At 67.2% G+C, this 16,432-nt stretch overlaps 2 protein-coding genes across 4 annotated transcripts; both read right to left on the bottom strand.

Annotated features, from left to right (window-relative positions):
* Positions 1-108: 108 nt before the first annotated feature.
* LOC141957320 (cullin-9-like) lies at positions 109-14,754 on the bottom strand. 3 transcript variants are annotated; one of them, XM_074898669.1, is made up of 30 exons: positions 14,083-14,754; positions 12,784-13,392; positions 11,823-11,977; positions 11,010-11,516; positions 10,735-10,870; positions 10,103-10,293; positions 9,251-9,626; positions 8,825-9,026; positions 8,344-8,551; positions 8,047-8,240; positions 7,700-7,917; positions 7,326-7,557; positions 6,907-7,012; positions 6,380-6,607; positions 6,124-6,214; positions 5,868-6,039; positions 5,572-5,677; positions 5,090-5,185; positions 4,824-5,001; positions 4,181-4,324; positions 3,925-4,101; positions 3,553-3,668; positions 2,927-3,109; positions 2,453-2,601; positions 1,934-2,144; positions 1,671-1,836; positions 1,425-1,570; positions 1,130-1,247; positions 576-772; positions 109-495 (listed from the first exon to the last, which is right to left on the bottom strand). In XM_074898669.1, exons 1-30 carry the CDS (start codon positions 14,507-14,509, stop codon positions 211-213), a joined length of 6,324 nt encoding a protein of 2,107 aa, XP_074754770.1. In that variant the 5' UTR covers positions 14,510-14,754; the 3' UTR covers positions 109-210. The 3 variants fall into 3 exon arrangements, 2 of the variants coding, with proteins under 2 accessions (XP_074754770.1, XP_074754907.1); XR_012633101.1 differs by lacking the exons at positions 109-495; positions 576-772; positions 1,130-1,247 and having other exon boundaries at positions 1,444-1,570; positions 1,671-1,832; positions 4,181-4,314; positions 4,826-5,001; XM_074898806.1 differs by lacking the exons at positions 109-495; positions 576-772; positions 1,130-1,247; ... (2 more) ...; positions 1,934-2,144; positions 4,181-4,324 and having other exon boundaries at positions 2,479-3,109; positions 4,826-5,001.
* A 79-nt stretch (positions 14,755-14,833) lies between these two features.
* Positions 14,834-16,426, bottom strand: MRPL2 (mitochondrial ribosomal protein L2). The gene is made up of 6 exons (XM_074899167.1): positions 16,162-16,426; positions 15,935-16,076; positions 15,737-15,852; positions 15,537-15,647; positions 15,172-15,245; positions 14,834-15,082 (listed from the first exon to the last, which is right to left on the bottom strand). Exons 1-6 carry the CDS (start codon positions 16,403-16,405, stop codon positions 14,870-14,872), a joined length of 900 nt encoding a protein of 299 aa, XP_074755268.1. The 5' UTR covers positions 16,406-16,426; the 3' UTR covers positions 14,834-14,869.
* Between the last annotated feature and the right edge of the window lie 6 nt (positions 16,427-16,432).

Here is a 16,432-nt window from a genome sequence, read left to right as displayed (position 1 = left end):
GTGCGGTTACTCCCACCCCTCCAGCAAGCACAGCTGTTGGGGCTCCCTGGGCACAGCAATGCTACGGGCCAGCTGAGCTCTCTTGACAGGCTACGAACTGGGACTGGGTGGCGCTTGGCTCATTTATTTAAAATAAAAGCCACAAGTAAGTAGGCAGGGAGAGACAGACTGGACCCAGCCTGTGTCCTCCCAGCCCATCCAGGTCCTTGTCTACCTGAAGGTGGAAAAAGTCTGTCTCCTTTCAGCAGAGGCTGGGCTTGCTGCCATCTTGATCTCTACAGTCTGGAAGGCAACTTGGGGCGGGACCTGGGAGGCAGGAGGTGTTGTGGGTTCAGCAGAGATGTATTCCAAGACATGAGGCCTCTCCTCCTGGCGCCGGAGATAGCCCTGGTTCAGCAGGTGCAGGACACAGGACAGCACATCCACGCTGTGGCAGCAGAAGCTCAGGAACTGCAGCCCTGGCCCCAACTCGCCCTTCTGACAGGCATCAATCACCTACAGCACCAAGGGAGCCCCACACTGCAGCGCAGCGCAGCGCCCACGCGGCCCCTCTCTACCCCTCAAGCCCTTCGTACCCTGAACACCAGGTTGTCAGTGTGGAGCTGCTTCTCCACCTTGAGGATGCGGGTGATGAGGCAGCAGAGGACGTTCCTCTTCCTTTCCAGGGCGCTGACCTCAGCCCTCTCTGCCCGGAGGTACCTCTGCCGGGGCAGCAGCCTCAGGTGGCGGCCAGAGGCACGGGCCAGGGCCGCCTGGTTCAGCCGCAGCGCACCTGGAGCTGGCACCCGACCCAGGGTCAGCCAAGCCCCGAGCTGGGCCCTGAAGGAGCCCCGGGACACGCGTGCGGCCGCCGGACCCAACCCCGGGCCTCCCGCCGCTGCCCCGTCCCCCTCCGCCACGCACGGCCCCGAGCAGCAGCTGCACGCACAGCCCCCGGCCCTGGTCCCCACCCACCCACGCTGACCCACGCCCCAGCCCCACGCGGGGCCTCACTGACGCGCGACACCCAGACCCGCGCCCTGAGCGCCCACAGACTCGCCCCAGGCCCCTCGCTTCCCCCACGAGCGCACGCCCCCCCATCCCGGCTCAGACCAGCACGGCCCCCAGGGTGCCCCAGCCCCACGCTCACCTCCCGGGGCGCAGCTCCGCACCAGGACGCCCTCGCCCTGGGTCAGCGGCGTCAGCGCGTGGTGCAGCAGCTCAGCGGGGAGCCCCGTGGCCTGCAGCAGGGCCTCCACAGCCACCTCCTGCGGGAGGGCGCGGGAGGGGAACGGCCGGCCCAGAGCCACCAGCTGCAGGCCCAGCCGAACGAGGGGGGCCTGTGCCCCAAACACCGCCCGAGACCCCGCCAGAAGGGAGGGCGCGGCCCTGCCACGCTCCAGCACCCGCGGCCCCCCTCACCCCACCGCGGCCACGGCCCCTACCTCGGCGCTGTTGAAGCGCAGCAGGATGTACATCTGCAGCGTGGACACGTGGAGGACGCAGTCGCCAAAACGCAGCTCAGCGTGGCCCAGCCACGTCCACTGCAACCGCCGCGGCTTTGTGCACCCCCAGCCCTGCTGGCTCTGGCCTGCCAGAGCCAGCGTCAGCGCCGGGGCCGGGGCCAGGGGCCAGCCCTGCCGGCACTCCCTGGAGAGACCCGCATGTGCACCCGCTGCCACCACACTCACTCTGCCGGCAGAAGTCGGCAAACTCGTCCAGAGGGGAGCTCAGCACCACCGAGAAAAACCTCCTGGGCTCATCCATGTAGCAGAACGGGGAAACGGGCCAGCAGCGCGGGGACAGGGCCAGCACCTTCACCTCTGGCACATCCGCCGCCGAGGCCGTCCCTCCTGCCTGGGCACGTGGACGCGAGGGCGGCTCAGGACAGGCCCCGGGACCCCTGTGAGGAACGGGGGCAGCCCCCAGCCTCCCCCCCCAGCAGCGCCCTCACCTCCTCCAGGCCCACATCCAGCTCCAGCAGCCGCCGGTCCCGCTCCTGCAGCTGGAAGAGGTAAAACTGCCGCTGGAGCTCCTCCGACTCGGCCAAGTTGCTCAGCATCTCTTGGGGGAAGCGGCTGGGGAAGCACAGCCCAATCTGCTCCACGATGGCTCCCTCCAGCCAAGACGGCCCTTGTGCCAGGAGCCGGTCGCCCAGGTAGTGCCTGCCACAGCCGCCAGGGTCGGGTCAGGGGCCGGCCTGAGCCCCGTGGCCATCGGCCACCCGCCGGCAGACAGGGACGGCCCCAGCTCTGGCCTCCCCCCGCGGTGCCGCCCCTCCCCATCGCCGGCAGGGAACGCGCCTCCGCAGACGGGCAGCGCCCACGGGCCCTCTCGGCCCTTCGCTCCACACACCCGAGCTGCTGGGAAAAGCAAAGCAGGAGCACGGCTGCCAGGCCAGGCCCGGCCCAGCACCGCCCGCGCCTCCCCGCTGCGCCAGGCCCTCTGCCCGCGGAGACGTGACACCCCTCACCGGTAGAAGTGCTCGAAGGTGTGGGCGAGCTCCAGGCCACTGAAGACGACGAAGGGCTCCAGGATCTGCTGCAGCGGCTCTGCACTGCCCGCAGTCCCATGGAGCTCCTGGACCTGCCCGTCAAGGTAGCGGGCAAACTGCTCACTCACCTGCAGAGAGACAGGGCTGGCTGCGGGGCCGGGCCAGGCTGGGGGGCCGGGCCGGGGGAACGTTGCGGAGAGAACAGCTGGGAAACCCTGGGGCTCTTGGGCAGGGGCCGAGGGTGCCCAGGCAGGAGCCGTGCTGTGCCAAGCGCCGCACACCCACCGTTGGGCAGCATCCGGGGCCGCCACGGGGCCGGGCTCCGGGGCTCGCTGGGGGCCAGGACAGCGCCCAGCCAGAGCTCATCCCGGTGCCGCAGGCTGGGGCGGCCTCCCCAGCCCGGGCCCTGGGCCGGCGGGGCCCCGGCACTGGTGCCACACCGCCTTGACTCACGTGCAGGGCAGCAAGGAAGGGGAGCTGCAGCAAAGCCCCGGCGAAGCCCTGGCCCAGGGCCAGCACGAAGGCTGCCCGCTGCCCAAAGAGCTCCTCCGTGGCGCCGCGCAGGCGCCGGTACAGCCTGCAGTATCGCTCCACGAGGTCCGGCGCCTGCCCCGCCGCCTCCAGGAACCGCCGCACCTGCGGGACGCGCCATGAGAGCGGTGAGCCCCGACACGGGATGTGCCTCTGTCCCGTGGGAATGTCCGCAGCCCCAGATCCACTCTGCCACCACCAGCCACCCAGGCACTGGTCAGGAGCCGACAGGAGGCCCCAGCATTGCTGCCGGCTACCGAGAGCTTGTGGAGAGCACGAGTGCAGCCCCAAGGGCTGGGCAGGGGCCAAGGGGCTGGGCAGAAGCCCAGCAGCTGCCCGGCAGGAAAGAAGCAACCCGACACCTCGGCTGGCACCTGAGCCCTGCCAGGGTGGCAAGCGAGGCAGGGCTGTCCCCACACCCCGCCGGGCCCCACGGAGGCCAGGCACAGCCTCGCACCCTCCCTGCAGACCCCGCTCCCCCCTCCACCCGCCTGGGGCAGGGCCCACGCACCCTCCCTGGCCCCCACAGCCACCCCTCCGAGCTCTACCTGCTGCTGCACCACGCCCCGCCAGCACCGCGAGATGCCCCACAGGCCGCTCAGCTTCTCCACTGCCACCTTCGCAGCCCTGGCCGGCACCTCCTTGTTCTTCCCCTCCTTCCTGCCTGCCAAGGGACGCCCCAGGCTCAATGCCGCTCCGCGGGCAGGCCCTGCACCCTGACCCACAGCAGCCACCCCTCTGCCTGCGGGGCACCAGCCAGAGGAGATGCCACTGGAGGGCACTGCCGCGAGCCCACCCTGGCTCAGGCGCCACCAGGCAGTCCCCCAGAGCTCCCCAGCGCATCCCCACGGCCACTGCCCCGTGCTCTGAACCACCCCCGACCCTCTCCCAGCCCCACGGGAGGGCAGCCCCTTGCTCACCAGCTGCTTTTGCCTCCTCCGGCTCGGGGCTGCCAGGGTCCACGTGCACCAGGAGCTGAGTCAGGCGCCGCACGCGGGAACCGAAGGCGGCGCCGCGGCTCGGGGTGTGACGGGGCAGCTCCACGTGCTCCAGGTACTCGCTCAGCAGCCAGGCCAGGGGGCTGACGCCTTGGGGGTCTGCAAGGCCAGCCAGGCTCAGAGCGGGCTGCCTCAGCCCGGGGCACGGCGCTGACTGGCCTGGGAGAGCGCAGGGTACCTGGGCTGGTGATGCTCTGCACCAAGGGGGTCACCAGGGCCTCCCAGCAGGTCCTGCCCAAGGCCCGGGCCGCCTCGTCATCAGGAAGGAAGCGGTCGGCGAAGACCTGCTCGTGCCGCAGCACCCGGTTCAGCCTGCAACAGCGACCGGGCAGCACACGGCGCTGCCGGGCACCTGCCGACGGCTGGGCCGGACGCGGGAAAGCGGAGCGCAGCGATCACTCCCTGCCCTGCCCCTTGCCAGGCACGATGGCTCAGCAGCTCTGCTTGTCCTCAGCAGCCAGGGCCCCCTCGCTGCCCGTGCTGGGTCTTGGGGCCCTCGTGGACCCCGCCAAACTCGAGGGCTGGGCGGTGCCTGCACCCACGAGATCCCACCTCTGCCTGGTCAGGACACGCCAGCCCCTGTGGGGCACTTCTCTAGCGGGTTAGCCTGACCCTGCACCCAGCTTAAACCTGGGGGACCCCGAGGTGGCCCTGGCCCTCCGGGACCACCGGTGGCCGGGGAGGAGCCAGGGCCCCTCCCTGTCCAGGCAGGGCACACGGCTGCTCCTCTCCCGGCCCTGCAGTCCCCTCACGGGCTGCCAGCACCGTCCACCCAGGCTCTGGGACACCGGGGATGTGACAGCACAGCCAGGAGACAGCTCACCTGCCAAAGAGCTGCAGCAGCTGCCCCCGGTCCCGGCAGATCTCCTGGCACCAGGCGTGAGCCTGAGCGGTGCAGGAGAGGAACGTCCGCCGGCACAGCTGCTCCTTGAAGATGGGCCAGAACGTGGGCTTGGGACCCAGCACCTCGATGCCACGTACCCGCGTGTCAATGCCGCCCTGTGGGAGAGCGTGGCCCTCAGCTCCGCAGGCACGGCCCCGACGCCCCACACTGCTGGTCCCCCGGCCTGGCCCCCCGCTCCCCTACCTGCTGGCACCGCTTCACCCGGATCTGGATGACGGGCCAGAAGCGCGTCATGTTCTCCAGCAGGATCACTCTGCTGTCTGAGGGCAGGATGGTCACCTGCAGGCAGACGGCGAGCCCTCAGCACACCAGGCAGCGAGCGCCAACCACCCCACACGCTCCCCTGGCCACCCCCGATAAAGCCGGTGCCTCTCGCCTCCCCAGCAGCCCCTACACAGCCACAGGGCACCCCCTGCCAGGGCCCCGCTCTGGCTCACAGCGCCAGAACACCAGCCTGCTGCAGCCTGGGCCGCAGGGCTGCCCGTGCCCGAGCCTCCAGCACCTGGTGCCAATAGCCAGGAGGAGGCTCCCGCAGCTTCCCGCAGCCTCCCGCCATCCCCACCGCCCCAGGCCTGCACCAGGGCAAGACCTTCACAGGACACAGCAAGGACCAGCGCACCGCTCCTGTGGGGCCCCGTGGCCTGAGCAGCCCGGGCCCGACTCACCGCGTTGAGCTCCGTTCTGATGGCGGCAGGGCTGTCTCCCCCCAGCACCACCACACGGGCCGGCATGTAGCTGGAGTCCTCGCTGGCCACCAGCATGCTCATCTCCCTGCAGCACAGCACACACGGTGCTGCCCAGCAGGCACCACCTCCCCGCCCCGGCCCCTGCCAGCCCCACGCGCTGCTGCCCGCACCCAGCGACCCCCAGGATGGGGAACGGGGCTCGCACCGATCCCCACGGTCCCCCGCGCAGCCGCTGTCCCTCCCGGCCCCAAGGACCCCCCCCGGCCCAGCCTCACCTGACCACCACACCACACTGCATGTGCACAGTGATGAAGTGGGAGCCGGTGCTGCCGTTTGACTCCCAGTAGGTCTTGGGGTTTCTGTCCGTGAGCTTGCTGGCTCGGTGGGGGTTGGAGGAGACCTGCACCTTCTCCCAGCACTTGTCCTCCTTCACCTCCACGCTGGAGCCTGTGGGGAGAGAGCCCGGAGCCTCCAGCTGCCGGGCCAGCGCTTGCCGAGAGCAGGGGCCCAGCTCCCGCTCCCTGCGCTCACCTCGGCACAGGTTGTGCAGAAAGACGTCAAAGAAGGGGATGCTGATGGGCCGGTGGCTCCGGCGGTGCTCCTCAATCTGCCCCAGGACCAGCTACGGGACAGGGCGAGGCTCTGACCGGCGGCCCTGGGGCCTCCTCCCCTCGCCCGCCACAGGGCTGCGGCAGGCAGAGGGCAGAAGGCTGCCCCGCGGCGCTGGGAACAGCCGGACGGCCCCAGGAGCCAGAGCCCCGGCACGGCCGGGCCTCCCCAGGCCCACCTGGATGCAGCCGGACAAGATGCTGGTGGTCAGCCTCTGGTGGAGGCTGGCGTACTTCTCGCAGTCAGTCACCAGGTCGAGCAGGGCCGGCGCCAGCGACAGAGCCGTGCTGTGCTTGTCCAGGGCTTTGGACAGAGCCTCGTGGGCGCCCGCGCGGCACATCGCCACCGCGCAGTCCTTGCTGGCGGTGGCCAGGCGGTGCAGGAAGCCGACCGCCTCCTGCACCACCTGCGGAGCGGGCAGCCCTGAGCCGCCGGGCCGTGCTGGGAGCCCCCGGCGGCCGCAGCAGCAGGGTGCTGCAGTGCTCCCTTCCCTCCCTCCGCCCCGACGCTGCAGCTGTGCCTGCCAGAGCCTGGCCGGGCACACCAGCCACCGGGATGCGGCTGCAGCCACGACACCCCCCACCTCTCCCAGCACCTCGGCCACAACGAGGCCGGGCTGCAGCTTCGCCAGCGCCAGGCCCAGACGACGCACGGCACAACCAGCAAAGCCGCCCCGGCCTGCCGGGAGTCCCGGGGCCCCCTCACCTCCCGGTCGCTGCTGTGGGCACTCAGGGAGGACAAACAGGGCTCCACACACTCGTGCCAGGGCAGCACACCCTCCCGGTAAGCGTCCAGGAACTTGTTGAGGATCCTGAGCGGCAGAGTGGGCCCACTCAGGCCGCTGCACTCAGACAGCTGTGCCACAGGCAGCCCTGCCCCACCTGGAAGGCCGGCACCCCACAGGGACTGAGCCACGGCTCCCGCCAGCACCCAGGCGCGCGCTGCCCACGCACGTCCCTGCGTCCCACGACACCCCAGTCAGCACCCACGTGCTGGGGGGCACCTGCCCCTGCTGAAGAACAGCCGCCCCGCCAGGACACACCAACGCGCGCCTTGTCCGTCCAGCAGCGCCCCCTCACCTGCGGGGGAGGCCCCGGACTCCCGGCAAATCCCCCCAGACCCACCTGAGGACGCTCAGGCTCACGGCCTTCTCCGCCCCCAGCAGCTCAAAGCTGCGCAGCAGCAGCCTGAAGCACCGGTGGTCCTGCAGCAGCTGGGACGCCTCACCAGAGGGGACGGCACCTTCACCGCAGAGCTGCCGATCCAGGGCCACCACCACGTCCTTGGACAACGTGTCATCCCCCAGGCTGCTCAGAAGCGGCCGCACGTCCCTCAGGTCCAGCGGGGCCTCTCTGCCTGTCAGGACAACGACGCGCGGGTCCGGCCCAGCCGCTCGCTGGAGAGGGGCCGGCGGGGTGCTCTGCCCTGGCAGGCGAGGCAGCCCTGCCCGCTGCGCCCGCGGGGCCGTGGCGCGGCGGGGGGCACGGCCGGCAGCTACCTGCCATCTCCGGGCCCAGGGGCAGCCGGTGCTCCGCGAGGCGGTTGATCACGCCGAGGGCCAGCATCGCGTGAGGGCAGCTGGCGCCCTGCCCGTCCCACCAGCAGCTCTGCAGCACCGTGGCGAGATCGCGGCCCGCCAGCTGCTCCGCCAGGCCCCGGTGGCCGTCGATCAGCATGTTCACCACCAGCAAGCCGTTCCGCACGCCTGACGAGCCCCTGCAGGGACAGAGCAATGCGGGCGCCTTCCTCCCCCCAGCACAGAGACTCCCCTGCACCCACAAGCCACCCGCCTGCCTTGGCCGAGGGTCTCCCCGCCCCCAGCTGCCGTCCTCGCTCTGCCCCTACCCTGGGACCCTCTGCAGGGTGCTCACGGCCGCAGGGATGACACTCAGCAGGCTCGCCGAGCCCTCGCTGGAGGCAGAGCCGATGCTGGCAAAGATCTCCCGCATCATCTGCGCGTCGGCGTGGTTCAGGGGCGAGGGCTTCCCACCGGCACCTCCTGGCTCGCTGGCCACAGCTCCCACCAGCACCTTCAGGGCCTGCAAGGTCAACAGCAGTCAGGAGGGCAGCGGGCATCCCTGCCGCGTCCGGGTGAGCCTGCACCCTGCCCGCCCACCTACAGCGTGCCCCCGCCACACTCACTGCCAGGCCGGCCTGCTGCACCAGGGCGGAGGCGGCGTGCTGCTGCATGCAGGCCAGCACAGCCCGCACGCCGCCCTCCGTGGCAAATGCCACGCGCCAGTCGTACTTCGCCATGAGCATGGCCAGCAGCCGCAGCGTCACCACCACCAGGGCCTTCTCTGCCACCTTGGCGCTCAGCAGCTCCACTGCCACCTTCACCAGCTTCTCCCTGCATGGGACAGGACACCTCAGGAGGAGCCTCCTCGCACTGCCGCTGGCACCTGGGGCCCTGTCAGCCACCTCCTCCCTGCCCACGTGGCTCTACAGCCCCAGGAATGAGCCTGCCTGGGACCAGAGGACACAAGATCCACCCCTTTTCTGGCCGAGCGTGCAGGCGCTCACCGGCCTTTGCACTTCCATTGCCACCTCCTGCACTCCCACCTCCAGTACCGTCCCACACGGCCCTCCCCAGCCAGCAGGAGTGCAACACCCCAGGGCTCACCCAACACTCCTGGTCCCGAGCCCACCCTGGCCTTTGCTGACTTGCTGCTCGGACTCAGCCTCCTCCTCCAGGATCTCCATGATGTGCCTGAGCCCAGCGAAGCGCAGCTCCACCTCTGAGCTGCCGCTCTGGATCACGTCCACCACGGCTGCAACCTTGGCCAGCGAGCCCCTCTCGCTCATCCCCTCGGAGCTGCCCAGCGCTGGCGGGAGGGAGGCAGGGACACGGGTGTCAGGGCAGCAGCAACACCCCCGGCACCTCCCAGGGTGCCACGCACCCACAGACCCAGCACCCACAGGCCCCCCCCCGCCCCAGGCAACCTCCGGGTGCCTGGCCTCCCGTGCCCTGCCCAGAGCCTTCCTCCACAGAGGCAACGGCGTCGCCTCCAGCACCACCCATGTGCCCCAGCGCGTAGCGGGCCGTTACCTTTGATCTGCTCCTCCGTCACCTCTGGGAAGAACAGCCCTTCCTTCTCAAGGAGCTCGCTGAACAGCTGGGAATCTGACTTCACGGCTGCAGCGGGGGCTTGGGGCGGCCCTGTGGCTGCAGAAAGTTCTTCCTTCACTGTTGTGGCTTCAGGGCTGGCGCTCCTGCAGCCGGCACCCTTTGAGCACACCGCGGCGCTCCCCCTGCCATCCTGCTTGGCCCCCCTGCTGAGGGAGTACTTGGCGTAGACGTGGGAGCCACACAGGTCACGCCGAGTGCTGCCCTGGCACCGCTTCTCCAAGACCTGCAGCACCTTCTGGGCCAGCTCTGCAGGTACCGACAGCTGGATCAGGGCTTCTTCATCCACCTCTGACAGCTGGACAGACGGGGGTCAAGTTAACCCTCACGGACTCACCACAGATCCCGCGCCCCTTGCGATGGCCAGTGCCCGAACGGACAGAAAGGCTGCACCGCCGGAAGCCCCAGGGACATTCCCCAGTGCCACACTGCCCTGGCTGTCCCCTGCCCAGTTACCACCAGCCCAGACCTCCCGCCTGCACTCACCCCCTGACTGCAAGTGGCAGAATCACCCCACGGCCTTGCCTCGCCTACCCACACCTTGCTGGACACAGTCACTCTTCCCGGGCCATGGCAGACTGCGTTTCCTCTCCTCTCGCCTCACCCCTTTGCTGTGCCCGGCTCCCCGCGCTTTTGCCATCCCTCACTCACACTCCCATTTCAGTCCCATTACGGCTCCCTTCAGGCTGCCCCTGCACAGCTCACGCTCGCCGTCTTCTCCCGGTCCCCTTCGTAACGTTCTCCCATTTCCACACTGCAGGTGCTGGCCCGTACCTGCTCTCCCTGGGCCTGCTGGATGAGGCAGGTGATCTCCTTCTGCTCCTGTGCTTCCAGCTTCTTCACGAAGAAGAGCAACTCCCACCACTCGGCACGGCTCAGGGCCTCTGCAGCCTTTGTCAGCTGCTCTCCCAGGTAAGGCAGAGAGTACAGCCCCCCAAAGGGCTTGCAGAAAAACGGCTGTGCAACTGCAGGACAGCAGAGCAAGGAAGGGCACTGTCAGCTCTGCCAATTCCCCCATCCTCTGCTGCACACCCCACATTCCCCAAGCAAAGGGCTCATGGGGACTGTCTGGGCAGAAGAGGTCCCCACCACCCCACTGCCAGCTGTGGGACAGGGAGGTGACAGGAAGGCAGCGAGAGACAGCGACCGTGCTGGGAGGAGACCCCAGAAGCTGTAGAGATGGGGATTACCATCTTCACTTGAGCCTCTCTGGGCTGTAGAACAGGAAAAGCACATGCTCCAAATGGGCATCTCTGGCTCACCACTCCCCACATCTGTTCCCACAGTGCCTGGGCCAGCCAGGGCAACACACTCGGACACCCAGCACCAGGAGAATCCACAGTGACCCCATGCAGCTGTAGAAGGGTGGGGAGAACAGCTGCAGGACCAGCTGACAGGTTCCTCACCTGCTGCTGGTTTGTGGTTGCGTGCCAGGGTGGACACCTTCTCCTGTGCCTCATGCTCCTCTTGCCCAGAAGGGCCAATGATCTCCACCATGTGCCAGTGAACCCAGTACGTACAGCCCAGGGCTTGCCAGTACACCTGAGGAGAAGAGGCCAACACATGCCCAGCTGAGAAAAGACAAGTCCAACACCACTGCTCTGCACAAGGCTGCACGCTTCCTGCAACACACCAGAGCAGATGGGCCCCTGCCCGGCCCTGCCCTCCCCGCAGAGGATACCTGCACAGGTGGTGTGCCATCGTTGCTCTGGCGGAAGTCACCCTCGTCACCCACGCTGACTTGCTCGTAGTCCTCCAGCATGCGCACCCGCATGCCACGCACCAGGTTTGCCTGCATGTACTCCACGTAGCTGCTGCGGCTGGGGAAGGCTGAGCGCGTCTTGAAGATGCTGGGCTCTTTCGGTGGGGGAGTGGGGGATGGTTGAGCGGCAGTGCAGGATGTGGCCCTGTGCTGGAAGATGGAGTGGGTGGCGTGAGGCCGCAGCTCCTGCTGGGGCAGCAGCTCTGGCTTGTGGCTGTGGTCCCAGCCCATCACGTGCACCAGCTCCAAGATGAGGTTTGCCATAGCCATGCTGAACTCAAACTCCTGCCTCACACGGCTCCTCTCCTCAGTGGGCAGGCTGGGCACAGCGCAGTCCTCCTGCTCCACACCGCTGCTGAGCTTGTCCATAAGAGAAGTGACACAAAGGTAGCGCTTCACCAGGACGAACAGCAGCTTCCCCGGGATCTGCAACAAGCACGGACCTCAGACTCTAGCCTGCAGAGTGCCTCCAGCTCTCTCCAAGCCACCAGCTCGTCCGCTGTCAGGCTCCCACAATAGATCCAGACCAGCAAGAAGCAGCAGAAACCTCACAGCCCACCCTCACCTCCCTGCTCAGAGACAAGGCTCTCCATGTGCCTCTCCGCCACCCCCGGCCTCAAGCCAGGCCCAGATCCTGCGCCCCCTCTCCCGACACCCAGTCCTGCCCAGCTGCCCACTGCCCACTACCCTCCTGTCCCAAGCAGGCCCAGGGCTGGCAGGGCCTGCCACTACCTGGGGAAGGTGAATCCCCTCAAAGGACACGCAGTGCTCTTCAGAGGATGTTGTTTCAGCAAACAGCTCCAGCAAGGTGTAGCGACTGTCAAAGTCCATGTGCTGCTCAATGTCATCCTGCTGGCTCAGGGACAGCAGCACATAGGCCCAGCTCCCTGCAACAACAGGACAAACTCTTCAGGCCCTGTAAAGATAACCCCCACCCCACCCTGCCTGTGCGAGACTCACAGGCAATAAGCAGTTTTGTTGCTCAGTGTAACCTAGAACCATGTTCTGTCCTTTCATCTGGATTGGCAACATTTTGCTCCACTGAATCACATCACATTTTTTCCACCCTAAAGCTGCAAGATTCCCCCAAAGCAGCAGCCCCAAATAACTGACTCCAGAACAGGGTTCCAGGGAAGAAAAGTTAAGCTTTAACCTGAATCAGCCCCCCATCTGCCCCACTGGAGAGCCACATGAACTTGGGCACTAGGACACGGAAAGCCGGATCTCTGAGGGACACACCAGCACCAGCAACATTCCAGGTGCACCCAAGCCTCACCCAGCACTTCCGAGCTGTGGCAGCTCCTCTCAAATGAGAGGACTGGGTGAGGACCAGGCTCTACCCCCCAGGGCCTGACAAAAGGCTCCCTGCCAAGAACAGGCCAGAGCCTTCCCAACTCACAGCATGCAGCAGAGATGCTCCGATGCCCTGCCAAGGCTCTTGCCACAAGTCCTCCTAACAGTTAATCAGCGTCCCAGCTCAGGAGCCCGTCGGGGCAAAGAGATCCCAAGTCTTAGAGCACCCCAGACAACTACAATCGAGGAGCCACTTGGAAGCTCCGCTCCGATTCTTCCCCTTTTGCCAACAAGCCCCAAGACACACTCTTCCCAGGCATCCCACGCCTGCAAAAGGACTGGCACCCTCCAGCTGCCCAGCAGCACCTCCTCCGGGGCACTGAGCAGTAGCAGCCCCCACCTGCATCATGGGAAGCCAAGGCCCTCAGCATCTTGCCGGCGCTGCGGCGGATTTGCTTCTCCTTGTGGCACAGCATCTTCATCAGCAAGTCGAGGGCTCCCGTCTCCTTGAAGGCACCCGCCAGCGAGCCGATGCTGGCGTACGCGCTCAGCACGTGGATGGTGTTGAGGATGGAGGACTCGGGGGCCCCGCTCTCGGCCATCTGCCGGCCGGCTCGCTGCACCAGGCTCCTGACGTCAGCCTTCATCTCCAGCAGCGAGGCTTCATCCAGCGGGACATCTGCAGCGAAGGGGCTGGCTGCCTTCTCCTCTTTCGCCCACTGCCCTTCCAGCTTCCTCTTGCCCAGCAGCGCCGGGCAGCTGGCACAGACCTCTTCTGCAGACATCCACATCGAGATGTTCTCCGGCTTGGTCTCTGCAGAGGAGCCACTGCTGCCTCCTGCCGCTCTCTCTTCCAAGCTGACGATGCTCCACTGGATCAGGTACTCGGGCTGGCCGTCGTGGCCTCGCCGCTGCCGGAGCAGCTCCTCCGGGTAGGCCTGCAGTTTGGCACCCAGGTGCACAAGCAGGTTGCCATTATGCCTCTCGTTCACCATGACAGGAAATGCACCTGCAGAGACAGAGGGGAAGCAGGAGCTGGGGAGAGGTGGCTGAGGCATGTGCTTGGCTACAGCTAGAAATCTATGGTCCCATGGGTGACAGTACTTGTAACGTGGCAGTGTAACAAAAAAAATGTGTTATTGTACTGGCTGTACTCAAGGTCAGTGCTGTAAACCCCTAACGCAAGACTACTGAAGCAGTCATCTCTTTGGAAAACAGCATGGATGAAGCAACAAGATAATGGGGCATAGCGATCTTTGGTTTGCTAACCGAGCTGCGGGAAGAGCAGGAACATGGACAGCAGTGTCCAAGGAGAGCAGTTTTTCCCTGGAAGCTCAGCTGGAAAGCCTAGCCGTGTGCTGACAGCTCCCCAAGCCAGCTGGAGCCTGCATGCTAGCCCTGAGCGTCAGCACAAGCCAGTGCTGGAGGGCTCTGCTGCACATCTCCCAGGCGGGACTGGAAGCACAGCCCAGGCACAGGCCCGTGCTCTGGCCGCCCGGGTCCCTGGGACACGCGTGCTACAGGCGGGCGGCACCGCACCACCGTTACCGGGGAGCGGGCTTGCGTGGGCAGGTCCCGCTGCGGCAGCAATAAAGCCCTTTTTGAGCGTGGAGAGTTCCCAGGGCACCGAGAAGCGCCTGGCACTGCCCGGTCTGGCCCGGCTGCCGCAGCCCCTCCCCGGCGGGCCGGGCTGCCTCACCTCGGGGCTCCGCTACCGAGCCTCCCCAAAAACGAAAGGCCCAGGATCGCCTCAGGACAGCGGCGCTCGCCCGGCCCCAGCTCACCCACCGCTTTCCGCCACGGGGCCGTGCCGCCCCGCCGTTACCTCCAGCACCGCTCCCACGCCGCTTCCGGGCGGGCGGGCGCGCATGCGCGGCGGCCCTGCCGGACGGCAGCCGCGCGGGGACAAGCTTCGCTCGCCCGCGGCCCAGCCCGTTTTGGGGACGTGGACGACGGCCGGTACCGGGGGGCCCCGAGCGGCGTAGATGTGGGGGCAGGGCAGGATCGGGGGGCAGCAGGGGAGAGCTGGGGGCTATATGGGGCACGGGGGTGGTGCAGTACGGTACTTGGGGGGTCAGCAGGGTAGCGCAGCAAGGGAAGCAGGGACAGGGGAGCAGCGAGGGCATTACTGGGGCTGGGAGGTGCGTGCTCCTCAGCTGCACAGCAGGTCGCCCTGGGGGTGCAGCCACCTTCCTGCCTTACCACATGGCTGCTCACTTGCCATCACTACTCCACAACCTGAAGCTGGGGGAGGAGGCATGGCACGACTGCAGAGTTCTGTTTGACCCCACCAAGATCCCCACCCACCCTAAGCTCAAGCCAAGGCAGTCCACAGCCCCACACTCATCTCTCCTGGCAGCCAAACTCCAGCCAGGAGCTGAACACAGCCATGTCCCTTGGGGAAAGCACCCTCTGAGGCCCCATGCAGAAAAGGCAGTCGTAACATGACAGCAGCGGCATGGAGAATGCTTTATTGTCCCCCAACATTACTCCTGTGTCGTGACCCGTGGCAGGTTGACATAGCTCTTCATGGGCGGGAGAGGCTTGATCTTGCGGCCAGCCCAGCCGCCCTTGCGATGCCACAAGCCTGTGTGCGGGCGCTTGCCCAGCCAGCGGTTCCGGCCTGCCTTCCCAATCACCCGCTTGTTGTGGTCAACGTTGGACACGCGGCCCACTGTGGCCACACAGGTCTCCAGCACCTAGGGGACAGAGAAGAGCTGGAGGCCTCCCCAGGGGTGCACAGCCACACGCCCAGGTGGTCAGGTCAGGGACAGCATGGCTCCTCTACCTGCATATGCCTCTTGGAGGGCAGCTGCACGATGGCTGTCCCATTCACTTTCCTCAGCAGCACCCCACAGGTACCTGCAGCAGGGAAGAGGAGAGGAAGCAGCTGCCCCAAGCAGCAGCACAAAACATCTCACCCTGTGCCATTGCCCTTTGTGCAGAACTTCTTCCTGAGGACAGGACCTCAGAAGCGATGGGGCAGAACTGCCCCTGCCTCTCTGGAGGGCTGTCCTGCACCCTGACACAAGGAGAAGGGAGGTCAGCAACAACCAGTCACTAGCCACCCAGAGCAGTGCCCCCTACCCTGCTCTCCAGCTGTGCTAAGCCAAACCCAGCTACAAATAGTAGGTCCCCAGCCCAGAGACACACCAGCTGCCCGGATGTACTGTGCTCCCTTCCCAGGGTGGCTCTCCAGGTTGCAGATCAGCGTGCCAACAGGCAGAGCCCCCAGCGGGTGGGCGTCCCCTTCATTGGCTGACACTGGAAGACAGAAGCCGATGAGCTGGGCAAGGAGCAGCCGATGAGCCCCTGGCAGGGCCGGCGTGACTGCCCCTGGCCCTGGTGTGCACCTGCTATCCTGCCAATGTGATTGGAGTTCTTGATGATGTCCCCCGGCTGCATGTTCTCCGTGGCAATGATCCAGCGCTTCCGATTGCCACCGGCCACCAGGGCGATGTCAGCCGACCTGCACAGAGAACCCACGGTGTGCAGAGGGAGGCTCAACACAGGTGCAATCGCCCGGAGCCGAACCAGCGCCCCACACTTGCCTGCAAGGGTCGTATCGGACGTTGATGACCTTCTCAGTGAACGGCTCTGCTGGGGCACCCTCCTCGTAGCGCAGCCGCTGGAAGTCGATCATGCGGTACCGCCGCTTGTGCCCCCCGCCGATCCCCCGCACGCGGATGCGGCCTGCGGGACACGGGAGCGGCTGCAGGCGGGCCCGCTACCGCCCCCCCCGGAGCCCAGCCCCTGCCGCGGGGCCCTGCCCGCCCACCTGTGTGGTCACGGCCACCCGTCTTCTTCATGCCCACGGGCCGCACCGTGTACTTGACCCGGCACTTCCACAGGGGGTTGGTGGTGCAGCGCGGCGCCGAGGCACCCAGCCCGCGGCAGGCAGCCGCCAGCGCTCCCCACGGCGGGCCGGGCGGGCCGCGGGACAGAGCGGGGAGCCGGGCGGCGGAACGCGGCGCAGCCGAAAGCAGAAGCGCCCCGAAGGCGCGGCACAAGCCCGCCGCCATGGCCGCCGCCTCTGCCGCGCGTGCGCC

Source organism: Athene noctua, chromosome 1 (assembly GCF_965140245.1).
Source record: "Athene noctua chromosome 1, bAthNoc1.hap1.1, whole genome shotgun sequence".
NCBI lineage: Eukaryota > Metazoa > Chordata > Aves > Strigiformes > Strigidae > Athene > Athene noctua.
The sequence above is the reverse complement of the archived record's forward strand: the minus strand, read 5'-3'. Positions and strand labels throughout refer to the sequence as shown.

Bases quoted from the DNA above. Each gene is read 5' to 3' on its own strand.
- LOC141957320 (XM_074898669.1), bottom strand. From the start codon at position 14,509: ATGCCCTCGCTGCTCCCCTGTCCCTGCTTCCCTTGCTGCGCTACCCTG. The intron at 6,608-6,906 runs GTGAGGGGGCCC...CCCGCTCCGCAG, and splicing joins CCCACAGCAGCGACCGGGAG to GTGGTGCAGGAGGCGGTCGG. The intron at 1,837-1,933 runs GTGAGGGCGCTG...CCACGTGCCCAG, and splicing joins TGGATGTGGGCCTGGAGGAG to GCAGGAGGGACGGCCTCGGC.
- MRPL2 (XM_074899167.1), bottom strand. From the start codon at position 16,405: ATGGCGGCGGGCTTGTGCCGCGCCTTCGGGGCGCTTCTGCTTTCGGCT. The intron at 15,853-15,934 runs GCAAGTGTGGGG...TTCTCTGTGCAG, and splicing joins GTCCGATACGACCCTTGCAG to GTCGGCTGACATCGCCCTGG. The intron at 15,083-15,171 runs GTAGAGGAGCCA...TCTGTCCCCTAG, and splicing joins CCTCCAAGAGGCATATGCAG to GTGCTGGAGACCTGTGTGGC.